At 42.1% G+C, this 19,409-nt stretch overlaps 1 protein-coding gene across 3 annotated transcripts in view; it reads left to right on the forward strand.

The window, feature by feature from the left end:
* cadpsa (Ca2+-dependent activator protein for secretion a) overlaps positions 1-19,409 on the forward strand; it is a gene marked incomplete at both ends in the record, with an annotated part of 143,171 nt that overhangs the window by 23,363 nt on the left and 100,399 nt on the right. For all 3 annotated transcript variants that reach the window (XM_080728398.1, XM_080728399.1, XM_080728400.1), the window contains 2 exons: positions 4,846-4,959; positions 13,102-13,434. In XM_080728398.1, the coding sequence (XP_080584524.1) occupies positions 4,846-4,959; positions 13,102-13,434 (447 nt within the window). The remainder of the gene's footprint in view (positions 1-4,845; positions 4,960-13,101; positions 13,435-19,409) is intronic.

Raw genomic sequence — 19,409 nt, forward strand, 5'->3', positions numbered from 1 at the left:
ATTACATAGGCAATTGGCACTGGGTGAAAAAATGGGTTACAAAATTGTGAGATAAAAATTATAGTAAAAAAAGAAGAAAGAAAAAGAGTGAAATAGAGAGACGTTTCTATTTTATAATGTGTTCATTTTAGTTAGTATGTAGTGTGTTAGTGGGTGGAAAACATCCATCATTGCTCAGAAATTAGCTCCATCATAACAAAAGAATTAGATTAATTGTGGACTTTTTAAAATTAATTATGGATACAGACAGAGTCTTTAGGGCCCTCTATCAAAAGCTGGCAAATTGGTCTATTATCTGCTGTGGATAATACAGCATTACATTGTGCAATACAAGATTCTCAAATGTGCCTTTAAATGCCATGCATGTTATTGTTTGAAAGGCTCAGTTGTACAAAATGATGCAGTATATTATGCATTAAAAGAGTAGTTCACCCCCAAAATGACTTTTTTTCTATTGATTAGTCACGCCATGGAGAGTAGAGTTCAATAATATTTTTTGGTTTTTGTCACATTCCTAAGACAAAAATTTGATTTGAGTAAATTTACCCCCATTGATTCCGGATGGGGACCCGTTTCGAAACGGGTCCCCATCCGGAACGAATGGGGGTACATTTATTGTTATCACATTTTTGAAAAACTAAAAATATTATTGAACTCTAGTCTCCATGGCGTGACTAATCAATAGAAAAAAAGTCATTTTGGGGGTGAACTACTCGACAAAAACCTGCACCATATGATGAGCTATCCTTTATTACACACTATAATATAACAGTGATTATAACACAATAGAATCTATTATCATGTATTACAACTATACATTCTTAAAAATGCTGGGTTAATTTCATAAGTCAACTGTTGGGTAGACACTATTGGGTCAGAGGTTGGGTTAGTTTGACCAAACATTGGATTATAAATATTTAATTGATTCCTCCCCACACACATTTGTGTGTTGTCACTGCTGTTGTATCCTACCGACTCACCTGCCAGTGAGGAGCCCCCACCGGGAGGACGTAGAACCTTAGTCCTACTCTTCCCGCCAAACACTCCTTGCTGACAGGTGCCGCCCCACCCCTTACACCACCCTCCCTGCCCCGCTTTCCCTCCCCTGAACACGGGCCAGTTGTGATATAGACCAGTGGTTCTCAACCTTTTCAGGCCGCGACCCCCAAAATAATCATATTTTGACTGGGGACCCCCCCACCCCACCCTAGCCAATCTACATGCTCTACAACGCCTCGCGTTACGAGGCGTTGTGAGCATGTAGATCGGCTATTTTCACAATTTCTGCCTCTAATATTTGACAATTTGGCCAATGTTTAATTTGTCATTTTAGTGGTATTAAAAAAAGTCCTTACATTTAATTCTAGTCACTTTAGAAATGTGTAGAAACTTTATGTTGGTTTGTTTACTGTTGAGTGAGAAAACAACATTGCACTTTAAGTTAATCATCTGGGGACCCCCCACCCAGAGTTTTAGAACCACTGATATAGACACTCGACAAAGCAGGATGCACCACAGTGTATTCGAACCCACAGCCTCTGCAGTGGTGGGCAGGCACTTTACCGCTGCTCCACCGGAGCACCTCAGCTTTAATGTAATGCCTGACTTAAGAGTCCGTTTGGGTCAGAGTTAGATTAACAATGAGGATTTTACTGTGTAGCAGTAGATCATGTTCTACATTTTTGCCCAGGGAGAAAAGTGTATTTTTATATTTCTGAATAATGTATAAAATATGTCATTGTCCTCTCGCAGTCTCCTGAAGGTACAGACATACCCCAGACTAGCTGGCGTGTACATGTTAAATGTTATGCTAATGATCTTCTTTCTTTCTGTGCTGTTCTATTCATGTATGCTTCTTTTCTGAGCTGTGAGAGTCCATCAATTCTGTTCAGATATGCATCATTAGAGATTGGAGATTTAATATTGAAAACATGCAGTAAAATAACAGAATTTGAGCACTGTCTCTGCTTTCGATAGATCAAAAGGATCCTCTCTCACTGATCAGTAATAACAATCACACAATACATAACAAAATATATATTTTTCTACACCTTTCACAGATTAATGACACACTTGATGGCAAATAAAAGCACCGAAAACAGCTGGCTAGTGTGGATTTGAGCTGACCTTTGACCCCTATTAAACAAGCTGTAATCTGCATATCCTGCTGTGGTGTCTGCAGCAACAGTAACCAGGGGCAGCAGAGGTGCGGAGTGGTCTAGCAGGGAAGGCGGGGCTTGTGCAGTAAGGGTCATTTTGGGCTACAGCCAGGTGCTGTGTTTTGTGCGTGCAGAATACATGCAAACCGCTTTGTGTGGGCCCTCATACAATAACAAGAGGGAGAGAGGACAGAGGAGCACTCGTCAGAAAACACAGTTCCATCAAAAACCTCCTGGGTGCATGGCTCAGGGAACGAATTTACTTTTGCTGGCATCTCTTTTGTAAAGTACCCTCATACAGTAAGCCTATGATGACCAGGTTGGTGAGAGAGAGACACACAGACACACAGACACATTTTTCTTCCTCGACATCCACAACACCATTAGATACTTTGGGGAAATGCTTTTCCTGTATTAGTGTGACTATTGTGTTTATCCATCTTTTAATGTGTTTATTAGGTGATTTAATAATAGTTCTCACCACACTTTATCAGGGAAATAAAAGAGTTTCAGCTGAAATCTGAGATCTGAGCCGAGCCGCTCCCACAAGTAACATACCAAAACCAACAGATGTTCACATACAGTACACGCCCCTGAATAAACACAGACATATAATCAAACATAAATGAGTGTTAATGTATTGATTCATTACATCTCATCTTCTCCAATCCCTCAGCCATTCATACTTCATCAACTGACCATGTGCCGTGCGTCACGTTTTTCAGTAAAAAAAAAAAAAAAAGATCTAAATTAGGCTTTATTATCTCCCGATCTGCCTTCAGGCCACTATACTTTGCTTCACCACTCCCCGCAAAGCCGTCCTCACTGCCTCCAATCCCTGCACTGCCTTGTATCATGTCCCTTACCGGTACTCTTGTCAACATTACCGTTGTCACAGTCCCTCGGGGACATCTAAAACACATGCTCATCCATGGGCACAGACACCATAGCATCATATCAGGGAATGAAATGCAACAGTTACCATGGAGATGAATACCATCCAGCTCTGGGCTAACTCTCTGGGATCAGTGTGTCCTCTTTAAATGCCTCCCAAAACCCAGTGTGTCAATCAGCTTAATCCTCCACTGTAAAATGCCCAGACAGCAGGCAGACTATATAGTTGGCTAGTCTGGGTCTGTCTGCCTGTTCACCAGAGCATTGAAGTTTGCCACTCACATTGCTTTTAAATTGCAGTACCACTTAAATGCCTAAGCATCTTTTCAGAGAGTCGCAAGCACTTGAACCCTACAGCACCTGTAGCATCCCTATTCTGGAGAGTAACATTCACCAACTAGACTACTAGAGAGAAGTGCGCACTTCAGATTGCAGGACTGGTTGCCAACCCAGGGCCTGCAAACTTTGGAAGTCAGCTGTCATAGGCAATCGGAATGGAATCTGAAAAATTACACAGAAAATATTTATCTCTAGATATTCTTCAAGCTCAGACCCGGGTTGCGACTCTGTGAGCTTGTAGATGTGCCATTTCCACAGAATGTTCATGTACTTTTGCAGAATGTTTGCCTATTATGCCATGCCCAGAATAAGGATACTAGGATTAATAGGTGATGCCATTGTTTTACCATTGTTTTGCAAGTGAAGAGTTTGCTGTGTGCATCTCCATAGTTGCTTTAACATGAGACAGGGTTCTTCTATGGTCTCTGCTTTATGAACAGAAAGTGGCTGCCGACTAGCAGGGCGAACCAAATCACAGCATGAAATGGAGGCTGGTAATTGCATCAAGGGACTGAGTTATAGGAGGGCTATGATTGGGGTCCGCGATGACTAACTTAATTATATGTCTGCTGTCGATGCTGGTGGAAAAATTGCAGGGTGAGAGTAGAGCTTCTGCTGAAATGATTTGACCAATTAGCTGAGGGGGGGCAGGCAACTATGCAACATTATTAGTTTGTTATGGAGTGGACTGGGAATCTTAGCCCAATGGTGGAAGAAGTAGGCTACTCATTTGTTACTTAAAGGACATCTCTGCACTAAATAACATCTAATCTCATTTTCCTATTTATGTTGAACCCAAAAGACTGTCCATGGGGTCTATTAGGCAGAAATTCCCCTGTTGTCCAGTTTCCCCGGCAGAACCCAGCAGCCCTCATAGCATGAGTGGAGCCCATAAGCCTATCGCTTTTATACTATTTGTTGTGGTCGAAGGTGTGTTTTTTTCCCCATGAATGTGTTACTAGTTGTCATTACAAATACGTCCAAGCGTTGGTTGTCCCACACGAGCCGCCACAGTCTCATAAATCATGTTTTGGGGTGAGCAAAGTGGGAGAGCAAAGTGACTGTACTGGCCAATCACAGCACGCCTTTCCCAGGACTTTTTCACATAACAGCATAACTTCTTTTTAGCAGAATGTGGTGGCTTGTGTACACAAATAGTGTAAAAGCGATAAGCTTATGGCCTACATACACTCTATGCTATGAGGGATGCTGGGTTCTCGACGACAGGGGCATCATCGTCATCATGGCAGCCTTGAAAATGGGCATTTCTTCCTAATAGACCCCATGGACAGTCATTTGGGATCAATATAAGTAGGAATGTATTTGCATCAAATTGTACTTGAAGTACCAAAAGTAAAAGTGCTCACACACACACAGATCTTGAAGATAATTTTAATATTTGTCAACTTCTTACATTGCTCATTTCTTTGTCCTTTGTCTTGATTTTCCTCAGATCAGTAAGATGCACTTACAAACAGTGAAAGAGCGCTTCCAGGCCTTCCTGAATGGAGAGACCCAGATCGCTGCTGACGAGGCCTTCATCAACGCTGTTCAGAGCTACTACGAGGTACTGCATGAATGCACATAGAACCAAAACAACTAGAACATAACATAGATATACAACACCTAGACAGGCAAAGCCTGTGACTGTGACACTGTTATCCTGAGAGTCTACAAATGCAACCAATTTATTTTTTCTTTGGTTTCTTTTTTATGATTTAAAAGTATTTTAAAATGTTTTAAAATGTTTCATAGAGGTTCCAATCTTCATACATTACAGAGTATCGGTCCTCACTAAATAAGGGGAACACACACCGAACACACACTGGCTGCGGCCCCCATTATTTTCAATGAACAGATCCACACCGGCGGCATCAGACGCGCGCAGGCACGGGTGTGACGCCTAGCCCGCTGCTCCGATATTCTATTTCTATTTCTAGGCGCTGCCGTGCGGTGAAAATGTTTTTCCCCATCAGGGGAAATGAGCTTCCAGTTGGTGTTACGCATGGCACTTCACAGGCGTCAATACTGCGATGCTACCCTGCGCAGCCGACCGCAGCCGGTGTGTGCTCCCCTTAATGCTCACTTGTACCATTTATCTGTACTTGCTCTGGGTCTCAGGGGCGGGTTATGGATAGTTGGAAAACCTACCTCCCATCATCGATGGGGATTAGATTTATTAGACGTCATGGTTAAAAGAAAAAAGACATCAGTTTCAATGTTTCTCAGGGAAACGTTAAGGATATAAACACAATATATCAGTGACTTATTCTCATTGTGGTCCTCGGTCTGGGACAGACAAAACATTACAACATAAAACAGGAAATTACATAGTGAATGATTTTATACTAGATTTTTTTGAGGCAACAACCATGGCTACTAGTTTATCATGTTAATGTCCCAGGAAGAGAAAGGCTTTAGATTCCATTATTTTAAAATCCCTGTCAATTAATTTTCTTATGTAGGGCATTAGACCGCTAAAGAATGAGACGAGATTTGAAAGGGGCGTAGTTGAAGAGTTCTTAAGAAGTTTAGGACCAATCTCGAAGATGAATTCATATGTTTTATTAATTAGAAGGCTGAATCCTGCCCCATTACAGCACTGATGTCATTTTTCATACATGCCCTGATGTTCTCTGCCTCTTGGCCAGTTCATGCTTGAAACAGAGACCCTGGTCTGCATGTATTAATTCAGAGTTCTAGAATTGACCTGACAAGCACCATCCTACAGTATATTACTTTATCTATCAGTTTCTCCCATTTAATAAATTCCAACATGACTGCTGATGCAGGGACTTTTTTAATAGACTGTTTAGGCAGCTGAATTAATGAATGAGGTTTATAATTATACGCCTGCAGCGGTTTCTTACTGAGACATGATTCTAAGTGGAAACACCTACCATGAAAGTGACACAATTATTTATTCTGTGATTTTATTTTTATTTTTAGAATAGATTCAACTGGCCACATGGAATACAAATTCTGTTTATTTGTTAGACTATTGCAATGTTAATGCCTAACAGCTCATCTGCACTGCACGCGATGTGACGCGATCGATGCGGCGCTAGCGATGCAACGTGAGCGATGAAATCTCATTAAAATACATGTGTTTCAATGAGGACGTCCTGACCTACCGCGAGCGATGTCGCGGCACGACGCGACGTCGTCCACCCCTCCGGTTTCCGCTCACAGAGTCTCTATTTGAGCGAGGTTTCGCTGTGACGTCCATAGAGTTAAATGTCCATGTCCCGCCCCCCAAACACTTTTATTAATTAATAATTAATTTGATTGGTTCAGGCAGCCGTCGCAACGCAATGGCCGACGCTCCATATGCGGACAGTCAGTAGGCTATTTCGCGGAACATCGTGTCGCGTCGCTCGCTTGTGTGCAGTGCGGATGAGGTGTAAGCCAAGCTATCATACATAGTGCATGTGAATTGGATTCATCCCAGATGGAAAGATATGAAGACTTTGGGGCATCTATTTGGAGACCAATGCATTTTTTAGGGATTTTAATTATGGTCTAGCTTGGTCTAGCAAATAAAAAGTTCTGCTTTAGTTATATTGGTTCTTAGGGGTGAATGTGAATCATGGTTTCAGAGACTGATTAGCTGATTGGACATAGATATTAACAAGGTCCCTGATTTCCTTGGATTACTGGAAGTACCTCGGGGCAGGGTTAAGGTCTTTGCACACTGCTGCGTTATTTTGGATGAATATTGGAGCGAATTTCGGAGCATGTAAATAAATAAAATTGACCTCAAGTTATGTCAATCACGTTTGCACACTGCCGCCCGTTTTGGATTTATTTTCTGACCAGGGTTGATTTTTTTCGATTTCCGCAACTGTCACCACTGGGTCCCTTGCTCTCTCTCGATCTCCTCTCTCTCTCCTTGGCCTTGAAAAGCGGATTTAGGATTTTCAAAACACCCATGCCCAGGTCACACCAAATAGCCATAGCCTCTGGCTACAGCCCTCCTCCTCCGCTACGACTGCCATCTAAAGTTTGTGTATGCGACGTGACGGTCGCTTATCTCCCGATTAGGGAGTCTTACTGGTATATATTCCGCCCGTTTTCACCCATCAAACGCGTGTACCCGTCGGGTGTCCGCGGGTACCCAGCCCGTTGCAGGACAAGGATTTGGGGCTAGTCTCACAAACCACTGAACTAACTCAGTGCCGGATTTCTTGTGCATGCTGCCAGTAGGCAAATGAAGCTGCACCTCTCTGAATAAAGTGAATATTTATATATTCTTTGTATTTTTAACTTAAAATGTTCTAGTTCAGTACCTGTGCAGAATCCATTATCCAGTGAATGGCGGCAGTCGTCTATGACGCATCGACTTATAGAGTAGAGTATGGCCTTGGACTTTGGACACAGACAGACAAGCAGACAGCCAGACATATATAGACAGACATAAATTCCAGGATTTATAGACACAAGTGGCCTTTCCATAAAGCCACTTTTTGCGCATTAACGGCTTATTTGCAAAATGTTTTTATGGAAACACTTCAAAATGCGAATAAACTTTCATTATCCGCAAAAGAAGTTATCCGCTTGGAGGAAGAGGATTTTGAGCCTTTATCAAATAAACTAAATGCGCATAACATAAGTGAATGGAAACGGGTCAGACAATAAATGCGAATAGATTATGACGTTCTTGGTCCATTTCCCCTGCCGCTTTACGTCCATGGTATAGCGTTAGCCCACAAAACAAACCGGTTGTTTGTTACACACGGAGTGACACGGACCGTGTGTAAATTCCTCCCGTTTTCACCTCCCGGAGTCAAGCCATCGGTGGCGAACCCTTCCTCATCACACGGTGTTGCGTGCCTGAAGTGCCCAATCTACAAGTTCACAGCAGCTGGCATCCACGTCTCCGCGCCTCGATGCTGCAGGATGCAGTCGGACGCCCCGATCGGGGCTCCCCGGCCGGGGTCGCTTGCTCTGTGCTCCCGCCGCCCGCACTTTCTCCGCGGCGGTGCGTCGCGACTGGCTCTGGGTCGGGATGCGTGTGCAGCGAGTCACAGCAGTGCCCTCATGTCTCTCGGTCTGAAAAAATCAGCCTCATGATCCCATCCCAGCTCTGTGCACTGTGTGCAAGCCCGCGGGAAGTGTTTACACCACGTTGGTTAGACGGACCCAGGCAGGATCTCCCAAGAATCGCATTTCACCAGTTTAATGGAAACGGGCTAAATTTGCTTTGTCTTAATGCGTATTTCTGATAATTCGCTTCCTTAATGCGCTTAAGTTTATGGAAACGCCACTAATGTCAAGAATGGCTTGATGATAACAGTTTTAAGAAACAAGTTGACAATCCTAGAACATCTGAGGCCATACAATTTGAATCTCCATGAAGATATATTCTTACCAGACACCACCTTCACCTTAGTGGGTGCAATGGCATCATTAACATTTGCCATTTTAGAAGTTCATTGACTGAGACCCAAGAAAGGGCGAGTTTGGAAGAGAAAGACTGAATAAAATATCACTGTTGTTTTCAGTGATACATTTACCTGTAGAGGAAACCATGCTCTCCTTAGCCACTTACATTGTATATTCTTAGTTGATTGTGTCCCCCAAGGACCCCTTAGTTGAGAGAGAGATGAAGCAGGTACCCCCACAACCTCTTCATAGATTCCATATAGTTTCATTGTTTGACAGCACAATCTTCAGTGTATTTTGGATTCATGTCAATTTGTGTTTTCAGATATTTAACCACTTGAACCGTCAATACTTAAGGTCCTAATAAACTTCACCTTTCACTCTGTGCTTGTCTGCTCTTTTTCCCCTTTACACCAAATCTCTTTGCCAAAAATAGACGATCTACAAGCTCACAAGGCCTGTGAGGCGTTGTGAGCCTGTAGATCTGCTATTTTTGGCTAAAGTTCTCAGAATATGGACACTAGGGTTCAAGTGGTTAATATAAAAAAGAAGAAAAAATAAAGTTTCTATCACTCAAAGATTTGGAGGACCCCCTGTAGTAACTCTGAGGACCCCCTAGGGATCCCGGACCCCCTGTTGAAGACCCAAGGGATCTATACTTTTCCCCCTCTACACTACTCTTTGACGAAATTAAATCTACAAGCTCATACATAGCGTGTCACAATGTGATGTGTTATTAGCATGTAGATCTGCTCATTTTGGCAAATGTTCGCCTATTATGACATGCCCACAATAGGGATGCTAGTGGTTATTTACTCTTCCCCTAGAATCAGAAGGTCTCTCGTAGTATTATCCCGGAAAAGGGGCACAAATTGACATAATTGTCTACCGAGGTGTCATGTTTCAATGCCTGATCCGATAAATGCCTGTGACTACTGCAGAGTAATTTGTCCTGGGAATGATTGCCGATTGTAATTCCACTAAAGAAAGAATGTAAGTTGTTGTTAAGTTTTTTTTGTCTGTATTTTTGCTTTTTATGGCCATAATATACAGTATGAAGATTTATGTATCTGTCTGTCTGCGTCCCTTTTATTCCCACACATGAAGTTACATGTCAGGCATGCCCAATTATGGAGTCCAGACCAGTCTAATACTATCAGGGGTTAATACCATACAGTATATGGGGATTTACATTTGAAGTCGGACCGTTCTCGAGATACGTGTACACAGTGCACACACTCACATACGCACAGATGGACAGAGATTTTGCACATTTATGATAGCATATTTGTAGACTTAGTGTGTAATCTCACATATTAGTATTTGTATGTTTGTGTTGTTGATTTCTCAAAGTAGAATGAAGTAAAATGAAGCCAGGACAAATGATAAGAGGACAAAAACAGTGTGCTGGTCCCTGTGGAGACCACTTGCCTTAACACTTTTAGTGCTATTATTTTTGTAATCATTCTTTACACAGTGTGCCACTATTTTACATTCACTGCGCTGGTCTGTGCCAGATTTCTTGTGCATGCTGCCAGTAGGCAACCTCTCTGAATATTCATATATTTCTTTTTTACTTTGAACTTAAAATTTTCTAATTCAGTACCTCAAACATTTTGTACTTTTACTTTTGGTGCATAAAAAATGTAAGTATATACTTACATTTTACTTGTAACAGAGTACTTTTTTATAGTTTTGTACTATTTAAGTACAAAATGTGAGTACTTTTTCCACCACTCCTGCTTGTCTTTGGTTTGATAAACGATGTTGAACACACACACACACACACACACACACACACACACACACACACACACACACACACACACACACACACACACACACACACACACACACACACACACACACACACACACACACACACACACACACACCTCAGGGCAGGTCTTACTCTTAATAATGCGCTCCTTGCATGGCCAAATTCAATCTAATTTGAACAACCCAGAATAGACCTGAACAATGGGATGTGTGTAGACAAAGGTCACACATGAGGGACTGGCAAAGCTGGGTCCCTTTGTGTTCTCTGTGTACACCTCTGTTCACTGTAGACTGCAGAATATGTCAAGGAATTGAACTGTGAGTTACAGTCAGTTTGGGTAACTCAGTTTGAACTCACTTTGATAGTCTCTTATCAGCGCACCTGTGTAATTCTGCGTAGTCACCATGAGATGGCGACAACAGCCATTCACTTGTGTAGTGGCTGACGTCACTCGTTTGCGACCACTCTTTAGTTGTTTTTCTACTTGCCCAGCTCAGATGTGTTTAGCCATTAGCTTACTATGCCTAACTCTAACCCTAACCCTAACCATAACCTCCGTAGGGTGAGGCGTTATCATTCCTGCCGACGCTACGTTGTCGTTGACGTGGATCAAAGCGACCGCTGGTGTTCTCGATTTCACTGATTCTCAAAAAAACGTGACATCAAAATTGTCTTAACTAAAGCAAAAATTGTTAAAAGCTCACAACACGTCACGTCAAGAGCTATTTTCTCTTTTGTTGCACAAAGTATAAAATACAGTTTAAGTGGTTCATCAATCTGTTGATGCACACATATTTTTTTTCTTCATGATCATTTGATTAATTTGCAAAAAGAAATCAATGTAATAATGGCTAAGTGGTTAATGTATGTTTTTGTAATTATAATCCAAATCTGCAAACTAACTAGTAACTGAAGTTAATAACTAAATCATTGTAGTGGTATAAAAGTACATTATTTGCCTCTGAGATGCATGTAGTGGAGTAGAAGTAACAGTATTGAACATTGTAAATACTCCAGTAAAAGTGTACATTGCTTAAGTAAATGTTTCTGTTTGGCTTGGCCCCTGTCGTCACCTTCCTCTGAATTATTCAACAACACATCATTAGAATATTGCTTTCATCCCAACAATAACATGCCTTCTGCAGTGAACTGATCTGAAGGCAATTTTATGCTTGGGTGAGAAAGTGTTGTGCAACACTACATCCGTTCATACAATCAAAGTCAAAAGAAGCTTTGAGTAGAACATTGGGTCTCAACATGAGGACCCCCAGAAGTCCTTGGTGGTGGGGTCCAGCGGGTTCCCGGTTCAATGATTGATAGTTAGGGGACCAAACGGACCTTTATGGACCTGTAACTCAGAGAGTGTAGAGAACTGTGGAACCGTTCTTTTTTTCATTTGGATTTTGGAGTGTAGATTGGGGTCCCAGAGATACAAATCGGATCAAGAGAGGGGGGGGCGTGGTCTGATGCCTATCAAACTGGGGGTCCTTGAAATGAAAAGGGTTGAGAATCACTGGTGTGAAGTACTGTACGTTTGCCTCTTGTCTCTCTTGGCATTGAAGATTGTTTTGTGGGTGGGGGCCTGCCGTGTTTGACAGATGGAAAACATCAGAGCCATGGAAGTAAAGCTAAAAAGTGGTCTATTTATTGGATCCCATCCTCGTGTAAAGATAGACCTATAGCCTACAGCTACAGGGACAGATGTCCCCTGCAGCAGGATCTGTCCTGATGTGAGCCAAATTACCAGTTCACACCACTTCAGCAGCAGCATAGCTGCCTTATGACAACCCAGGAGGTCGTCCGATTTCAGGTTCATCCCTCACGGGTATTTTTAGAAGCATTTCCACATGCTATATGGCCGTACAGTGAAGAATGAAGAGAAGCCGTGACACGAGTCACAGTAGAGCACGTATATTCAAAACTATGCCTGCACTAACTGGTAGAGCAGGGGTCTTCAACAGGGGTCCGGGACCCGTAGGGGGTCCTCAGAGTTACTACAGGGGGGCCGCCAAATCTTTGTGTGATAGGATCATGTTTTTTACATTAACCATTTGAACCCTAGCATCCCATTTCTGAGTGGAACATTTGCCAAAAATAGCAGATCTACAAGCTTACAACGCATCGTGCTGCGAGGCGTTGTAAGCTTGTAGATCTTAATTTGCAACACAATTTTATACAATATGTAGTGGGGGTCCCTGCTTCATCTCTCTCTCAGCTAAGGGGTCCCTGGCCTGAAAACCTTGAGGACCACCAGGACCCCTCCAAAATAAAGTTGCAACTATCATTTACCGGTATATATTGTAATTTGCAATTATCGATTACTTTTTTAGTTCATTGAATAATTGAGAGACACTTTTCTTTTTCTTTTTTTTTGCAAATACGTTTTTATATGTCACAGGGCTAATCGAATCTAAGAGTCTGGAAATATACTTCACTAGTAAAGACCACACCTTCAAACAATCAGATGAGGGGAGGAGATTAGAGAGAGTACAGATGAAGATGTCACAGTGTAACATAATTCATAATCAACCCTCTGGCCCTCAGGTGTTCCTGAAAAGCGACCGCGTGTCTCGGATGGTGCAGAGCGGCGGCTGCTCGGCCAGTGACTCGCGGGAGGTCTTCAAGAAGCACATAGAGAAGCGTGTGCGCAGTCTGCCCGAGATAGACGGCCTCAGCAAAGAGACGGTGCTCAGCTCCTGGATGGCTAAGTTCGACACCATCTACCGCGGAGAGGAGGACCCCAGGAAGCACCAGCAGAGGCTAACGGCCAGCGCCGCCTCCGAGCTGATCCTCAGCAAGGACCAGCTCTACGAGATGTTCCAGGGGATCCTAGGCATCAAGAAGTTTGAACATCAGCTCCTCTACAATGCCTGCCAGGTCAGTTCCTCTCACAGTATACAGTGTGTCTATTTTTGAGCGGTGCTAACCGTCTGGCTTTGTGTGTACCGGTATCATTCATACTCCAGAGAAGGTGAAGGGAAGTTCACCGCAGTGTAGTTTTCTAAAGTCAGAAAACTACAACATTACGTCATTTGCTGAACCCCGACACATCTCCCTGCTTTTATTTTCCGACATCACCCCATCACCTAAAAAAGTGAGGAGCTACTCACCTCACCCTAGTATGAATGAGCCTTGAGCGTCCGTATGAGTGTCCATATGAATGTCTGTATGAGTATCCGTATGAGTATGAGTATGAGTACAAATCTGTCACACAAGACTAACGTCATAGAAAGTACGCAGAGAACGACATCAGCACAGCTCATGTCACCGTGGGATTTTTGGTTGATGAAAACCTTAATTTCCAAATGTCTTGACCTGTTAACTCATTGAGTGCCTATCCCGAATTAGTTCGGGATATATTATCGCATCCCAGAGTGCCTATCCCGAACTAGTTCGGGATATTAAAAAAAAAAAAAAAAAAAAAAAAATTTGAAAACATTTTTTTTTATTTTTTTTTTTTGGACCCCATCAAATCTAGTGAACATGATTTCAATCGCGATTTTGCATGTTCCACCCCCATACAACCCCATCTAACATACAGGGCAGCCATGTTTGTTTACATAACATGTAAAACATAATGGCGATTATCTCAAGAATGCCTGAACGGATTTACAATCGGATTTTTTTGTTTGAAAGCTGTGAACAAACTGCACAAATCCACTCCAATGCAATCCAGGATTGCATTGGATTTTTTAGAGCTCATTCTTCTCTGTTTTTTTCCCATGCATGAGGTGTGCAAGGTTTAATCATGGCTAAGTTGACGAAAATAAGGCTTCTAAAATGCTTGGTAGCCAATAGCTAACTTCAAGCTAACTTCATCCTCTTCCTGTACATGCACAAAGGAAAGTGTTCAGGCAAGTCATGGCTGCAGGGCTTCTGCATATACCAGCATATCTCTATGGGATTTTCTATGGCCACTGGGCGCCCTCTAGTGGTGAAAGGGGTGGCACTAAATGAGTTAACAGTTAACATTCTAAATATTGGCAATACATGTTTTATTTGCTCTTGTGTCTTGTTTCTCTTGTCAAAAATACTGTCACTGAAAAACCTGTGTGAATCCTTACCTCACAATAGCACTCCTCGTTGATGCGAAGGTGCACAATTCACAAAGCATAGGCTATTATTTTTTCAAATGCAATCTTCTGAATTACAGACAAGGAAAGGCAGTTTCCTTTTGCAGTTAGAGATGTTGCTATAAATCCTGACGGACAACTCAGGTCCGTTTTATCATTGCATTGTAACTTGTCTATATTAAGTATTCATAAACTCCAAGAACAAAGGGTAGGTGTGTAAGTAATTACGAGCACTTTGTTGCTTTGGTTTTTAGAAAATGGGTCGAATGAACGCAGCCTCCCCTGCATTTAATACATGTGCAATGTGGGGATGTGCACCATGTGGGCAATTATGAGATAATATCCTGCTTTCTTTTCAGGAAAACTGGAAAATGTTTGAATGCAATTGTCTGTGGCAGGATTGCAATTGCAAATCATTGGGAAATAAAACTTGTTCTCTCCTAGTGCCAATTATATAGCTTTTTAACCATAACCCTATTTTATTTTTGAGCAGTGGTCAACTGCTCCTCAGAGTGACTTTGTCTGTTCCTATCTACAGTATGTCCCTACCTATGTCCGTATCATGAGCTGCAATACCGCTGGTAACCAAGTGGCACTGTTGCATCTCTCACGCACACCCACACACACATGGCCATGAACACATGCACTTCACTGCTCAATTCAAACTTGGTTTGATTTTTGATACTACAACGGCACACAGAACATGGAAGTAAATGGAACAGCTTGGTATTTGATACTGAGTACAGTGGTTTGGAAAAGTCCAGGTGTTCCATTGGATTTTGTGACACACACAATGTCGCAATGTACAAAAAGTCTCAAAGTTATAATTTCTTGCAGACTTAATATCCAAATATTCCAGTGTGACAATTCAATGTTAGAGTGGTGTTTGATCACAAAAGTGCACACAATTTAGCTCAGTGGTTCTCACCAGTTAAAGTAGATAATATTAACAACATTTGCTGGGGGGAACCTCCTTGGAACCCTCTCAAGGGCCCCTGGGGGTCCCCGGACCCCACTTTGAAAACCACTGATGTGGATTATGCAATACAGTTCCACACTAGTGTTGAAGGACAAGCAGCTCGTTTCACACGAGGTCAATCTCTGCATTTCACATTTCTTCTGAGTAGATTTATTCTGTCTGCCGCTGCTACCATAGAATTAGGGGGAGATAAAAGAGATGGTGCCGCTGTATCTGTGGGGGAGGAACAATGAAACACATTTCAGAACGAAGGGGATTCACAGTGAAAAGCAGGTATTGTGAATGTACTGTTGGGTTCCTGTAAAACGTGGTGTGCAACAATGTCTCACTGCTGTCGGACTCGGGCAGAAACCTTGTATCGCCATATTTCAACTTTGTATGTTTTTCCCCCCAGTAAATGAATGCCTTACTTCGTCTTAATGCCTTAGTTTGTCATAAGCTGTGTCACCCAAAATAGTTAAAATAAAAATAGCCTGTATCTACAAGCCCACAACATGTCGCTAGGGCTGTCACGATTATGACATTTTACATGACGATTAATTGTCACTCAAATAATTGCGGTTAACGATTTAATCCTGTTTTTGTCATTGACAATTACATTTCTGTTTGGCTTGTAGGCATTGAAGTTGCACATGGCAGATATGACACATAACCCAAATATACAAAGAAATGAAGGACATATTTGACAACTTTACACTTTAAAAAGAACATTGATAGTGGAAATTGCCGATCTACTAGCCTGCAACGCGTCGCATCTTGACGCGTTGTGAGCTTGTAGATCTGCTATTTCCACAATCTTTTTAATGTTTGAACATAATTATATGAATCAAAACCCTGATGAAGACTGGCAACAGTCGAAACGTTGGTAAATAAATTATTTGCATCGTGGCTGAAGAGTGTGCGGCCTCTTTCCTCTATTTCATTGTTATCTGCGTGGTCAGCACCTCACTCACTTAGGTGTGCGCTCCTCCTTATGTGCTTTCTTGAACATAATTATATAAAAAAAATTCAACATGTAAACGATTATGACGATTATCACAAAATAATTGCAATTATGTCAAATAATTGCGATTAGACGATTAGGTAATAATTGTGACAGCCCTACATGTCGCGATGAGAAAAGTAGTAACGGTTTTGTACATACAAGGTTTCTTCCTGGCAGCGACGTGCGCTGGTAATAATAGGGCATGGTATGGTTTGGATGGCTGCTGCAGTGAAAGTGTGATGGGTTAATAGTGGTGTCCAGTCAAAGGCCACTCCTGAGAGAGAGGCTGAAGAAGGCCAGGTAATCAGTTAGCCTTTTGTCAGTGCTGAAGCCACCATTGTTATATGCTTGAGCAGCAGGGCAGATGCGCAGAGTCCATTTCACTCTGATATTGTACTAAAATGTGAACTTTTGAAAAAACGTGTGCACTGTTATTATTGGATACATTTACACTGAAGATTTTACTGTGTGCCCTGGGCCTGCATGTGTGGGAGCTCACCCTTTACACCAGTGGTTCTCGACCAGTAGTCCGGGGACCACCAGTGGTCCTTGAGGGTGTTCCAGGTGGTCCCCAGCTAAATGATGGAGAGTTGGTAACCAAATGGACCATTTTAGATCTTTAACTCTTGAGAGCGTAAAATGAAACCAAATGGACCCGTACAGTATTTGGTTTCATATTACGCTCTCAAGAGTTCAATTATTGTTAAACATCTGCATTGCTTGCCTTAAAGTGATAGTTCACCTATTTTTGACATGAAGCTGTGTGAAATACTTGCCATTGAAATAGTGGTTACAAATGTATTAATCCATTACCAGAGTCCCGTGGTCAGAGTTCTGGTCAGTTTTAGATGAATATAAAGTAGTTCCGGTGATTTGGCAGGGGCTCATGGCCCAATCATTAAAAATAGATGAATCCACAAAACTAGCGTCATTTGTATTGTTGACCTATTTCTACCAAATAGACCAACTTTCGTTCAACTTTGACCCCTCTGTCACATGGTACTATTTTTTGTGTCCAGTATCACTACGCCGCTGCAACGTATTTCCCCAAAACAAGGTGCTTTGCAGTCAGCTGATCAGAACGAAACCTCGCTCTATATGGTAGAAATAGGCCAACAATACAAATGACGCTAGTTTTGTGGATTAATCTATTTTCAATGATTGGGCCACGCCAAATGGCCCCCACCCCATTGGAACTACTTAATATTCATCTAAAACTGACCAGAACTCTGACCACGGGACTCTGGTAATCAATTAATACATTTTTAACCACTGTTTTAATGGCAAGTATTTCACACAGCTTTATGTCAAAAATAGGTGAACTATCACTTTAATTTACAAGAAGTCTACACAAATAGAGGATAGAAGAATTGTTGTTTTGATCAACGTTTACCTGTTTATCTCTCCTATGACCACATCAATACAGAATGGAATTGTGGACAAAATCTTTATCAAACGATAACAAAATATCGTAGGTTTTGAGAGGCTAAATCTCATCAAATGGTGGTCTGTGGCTCAGATGCCCCAAAAATAATGGACCTTGATATGAAAAAAATCATTTGCTGTTAGAAATTGTTACTGTAGGCTATATAGTACAAATGTAAGGGTAACTTGGCATAAAAGTCTTGAAACACATCGTTTACATGGGTTCCTCGGGTCCAGGTGGGTGATTTAATTGTCCATTCTTTTGTCTGTTGGCAAACTGTAGTGCGTCTAGTGTGCCAGTCGGGCACTGAGGAGCTTGTAGGCTATGGCTTTCAATAGCTGCTTAAAGTATCTCATGGTGACTGACTGGTGTAAGTGTGACAGCGTGGTTCTTGTTCAGGCAGAGATCTGGGGCATGTGCAGTATCAATAGTGTACCTTCAGGGTGAACATTCCTTTGGCTTTTTGTTTGTTGGAGTACTTGTGTTATTTCAGTATTTGTGGAAGGTTAGTGCCCTTTATGATATTGTATTGGAAAGTCAATCACCTCCTTCCTGAAGAGCTGTGACTCATCTTATTCTCCTCCGCTGCAGCAGCAGTGATAGGCCCTGGTGTTCTGTCAGGAGGTTCTCCCGTGCAAAGAAACTTAAAGCGTGTTCACTGTCAGACACACTTTCCCTCTTTGCTCTCCTTGTCATGTAGACCACTGTGAATTAATGATCTGTAAGCAGAGGAATCTGTCCCTGTCTGTGTGTTAATAGAAGAGTGGAAACGCTAAAAGCGGGGGAAGGGGTTGGAGGGAGGGATTGGATGCGAGAATGCATTTGTGGTGTCTTGGCTGTTGCTTCCCACTGTTGATGCTGCTAGTGCTATCCTGAGCCAGTTATTGTTTATGGTTAGGGATATTCCTTTACATATACGGCATATTATGTCTGGATGTACTGTATGCTGGTTTCTCCTGTATACCTGACTATGTCAGGACAAAGGGTCAGGACTTCCCAGAGGGACTGGTTGAGAGTGAGAATAATCTAGTTAGCTTACAGCATGGAAATGACTCTTCAGAGATGTCATTGTATCACTGATGATAGGCCACCGCAGATATTTGTAACATGGACCCAACATGTACTGCCTAACTGTGTCAGATACACAGTATTATGCAATCCTTTAAAGGTGATACACCATGCATTTAAAAAGTATTTATGTCATATTGTTTATGTCCCAAAACCGTTTTTCAAAAGGTTTGAGGCTAAATTACCACTCCTGAATAGAGAGCCTCTCTCATTTTTGAATGGCTCTCAGAGCATTTCAGCTGCAGTACCACCTTTGGCCTGAACTGCGCCACCCCCCCCCCAAAATCTTTTTGGAAAAAAAAAAGAAATTGTTGAAAACAT

This window comes from Nannobrachium achirus (assembly GCF_963921795.1).
Source record: "Nannobrachium achirus genome assembly, chromosome: 6".
NCBI lineage: Eukaryota > Metazoa > Chordata > Actinopteri > Myctophiformes > Myctophidae > Nannobrachium > Nannobrachium achirus.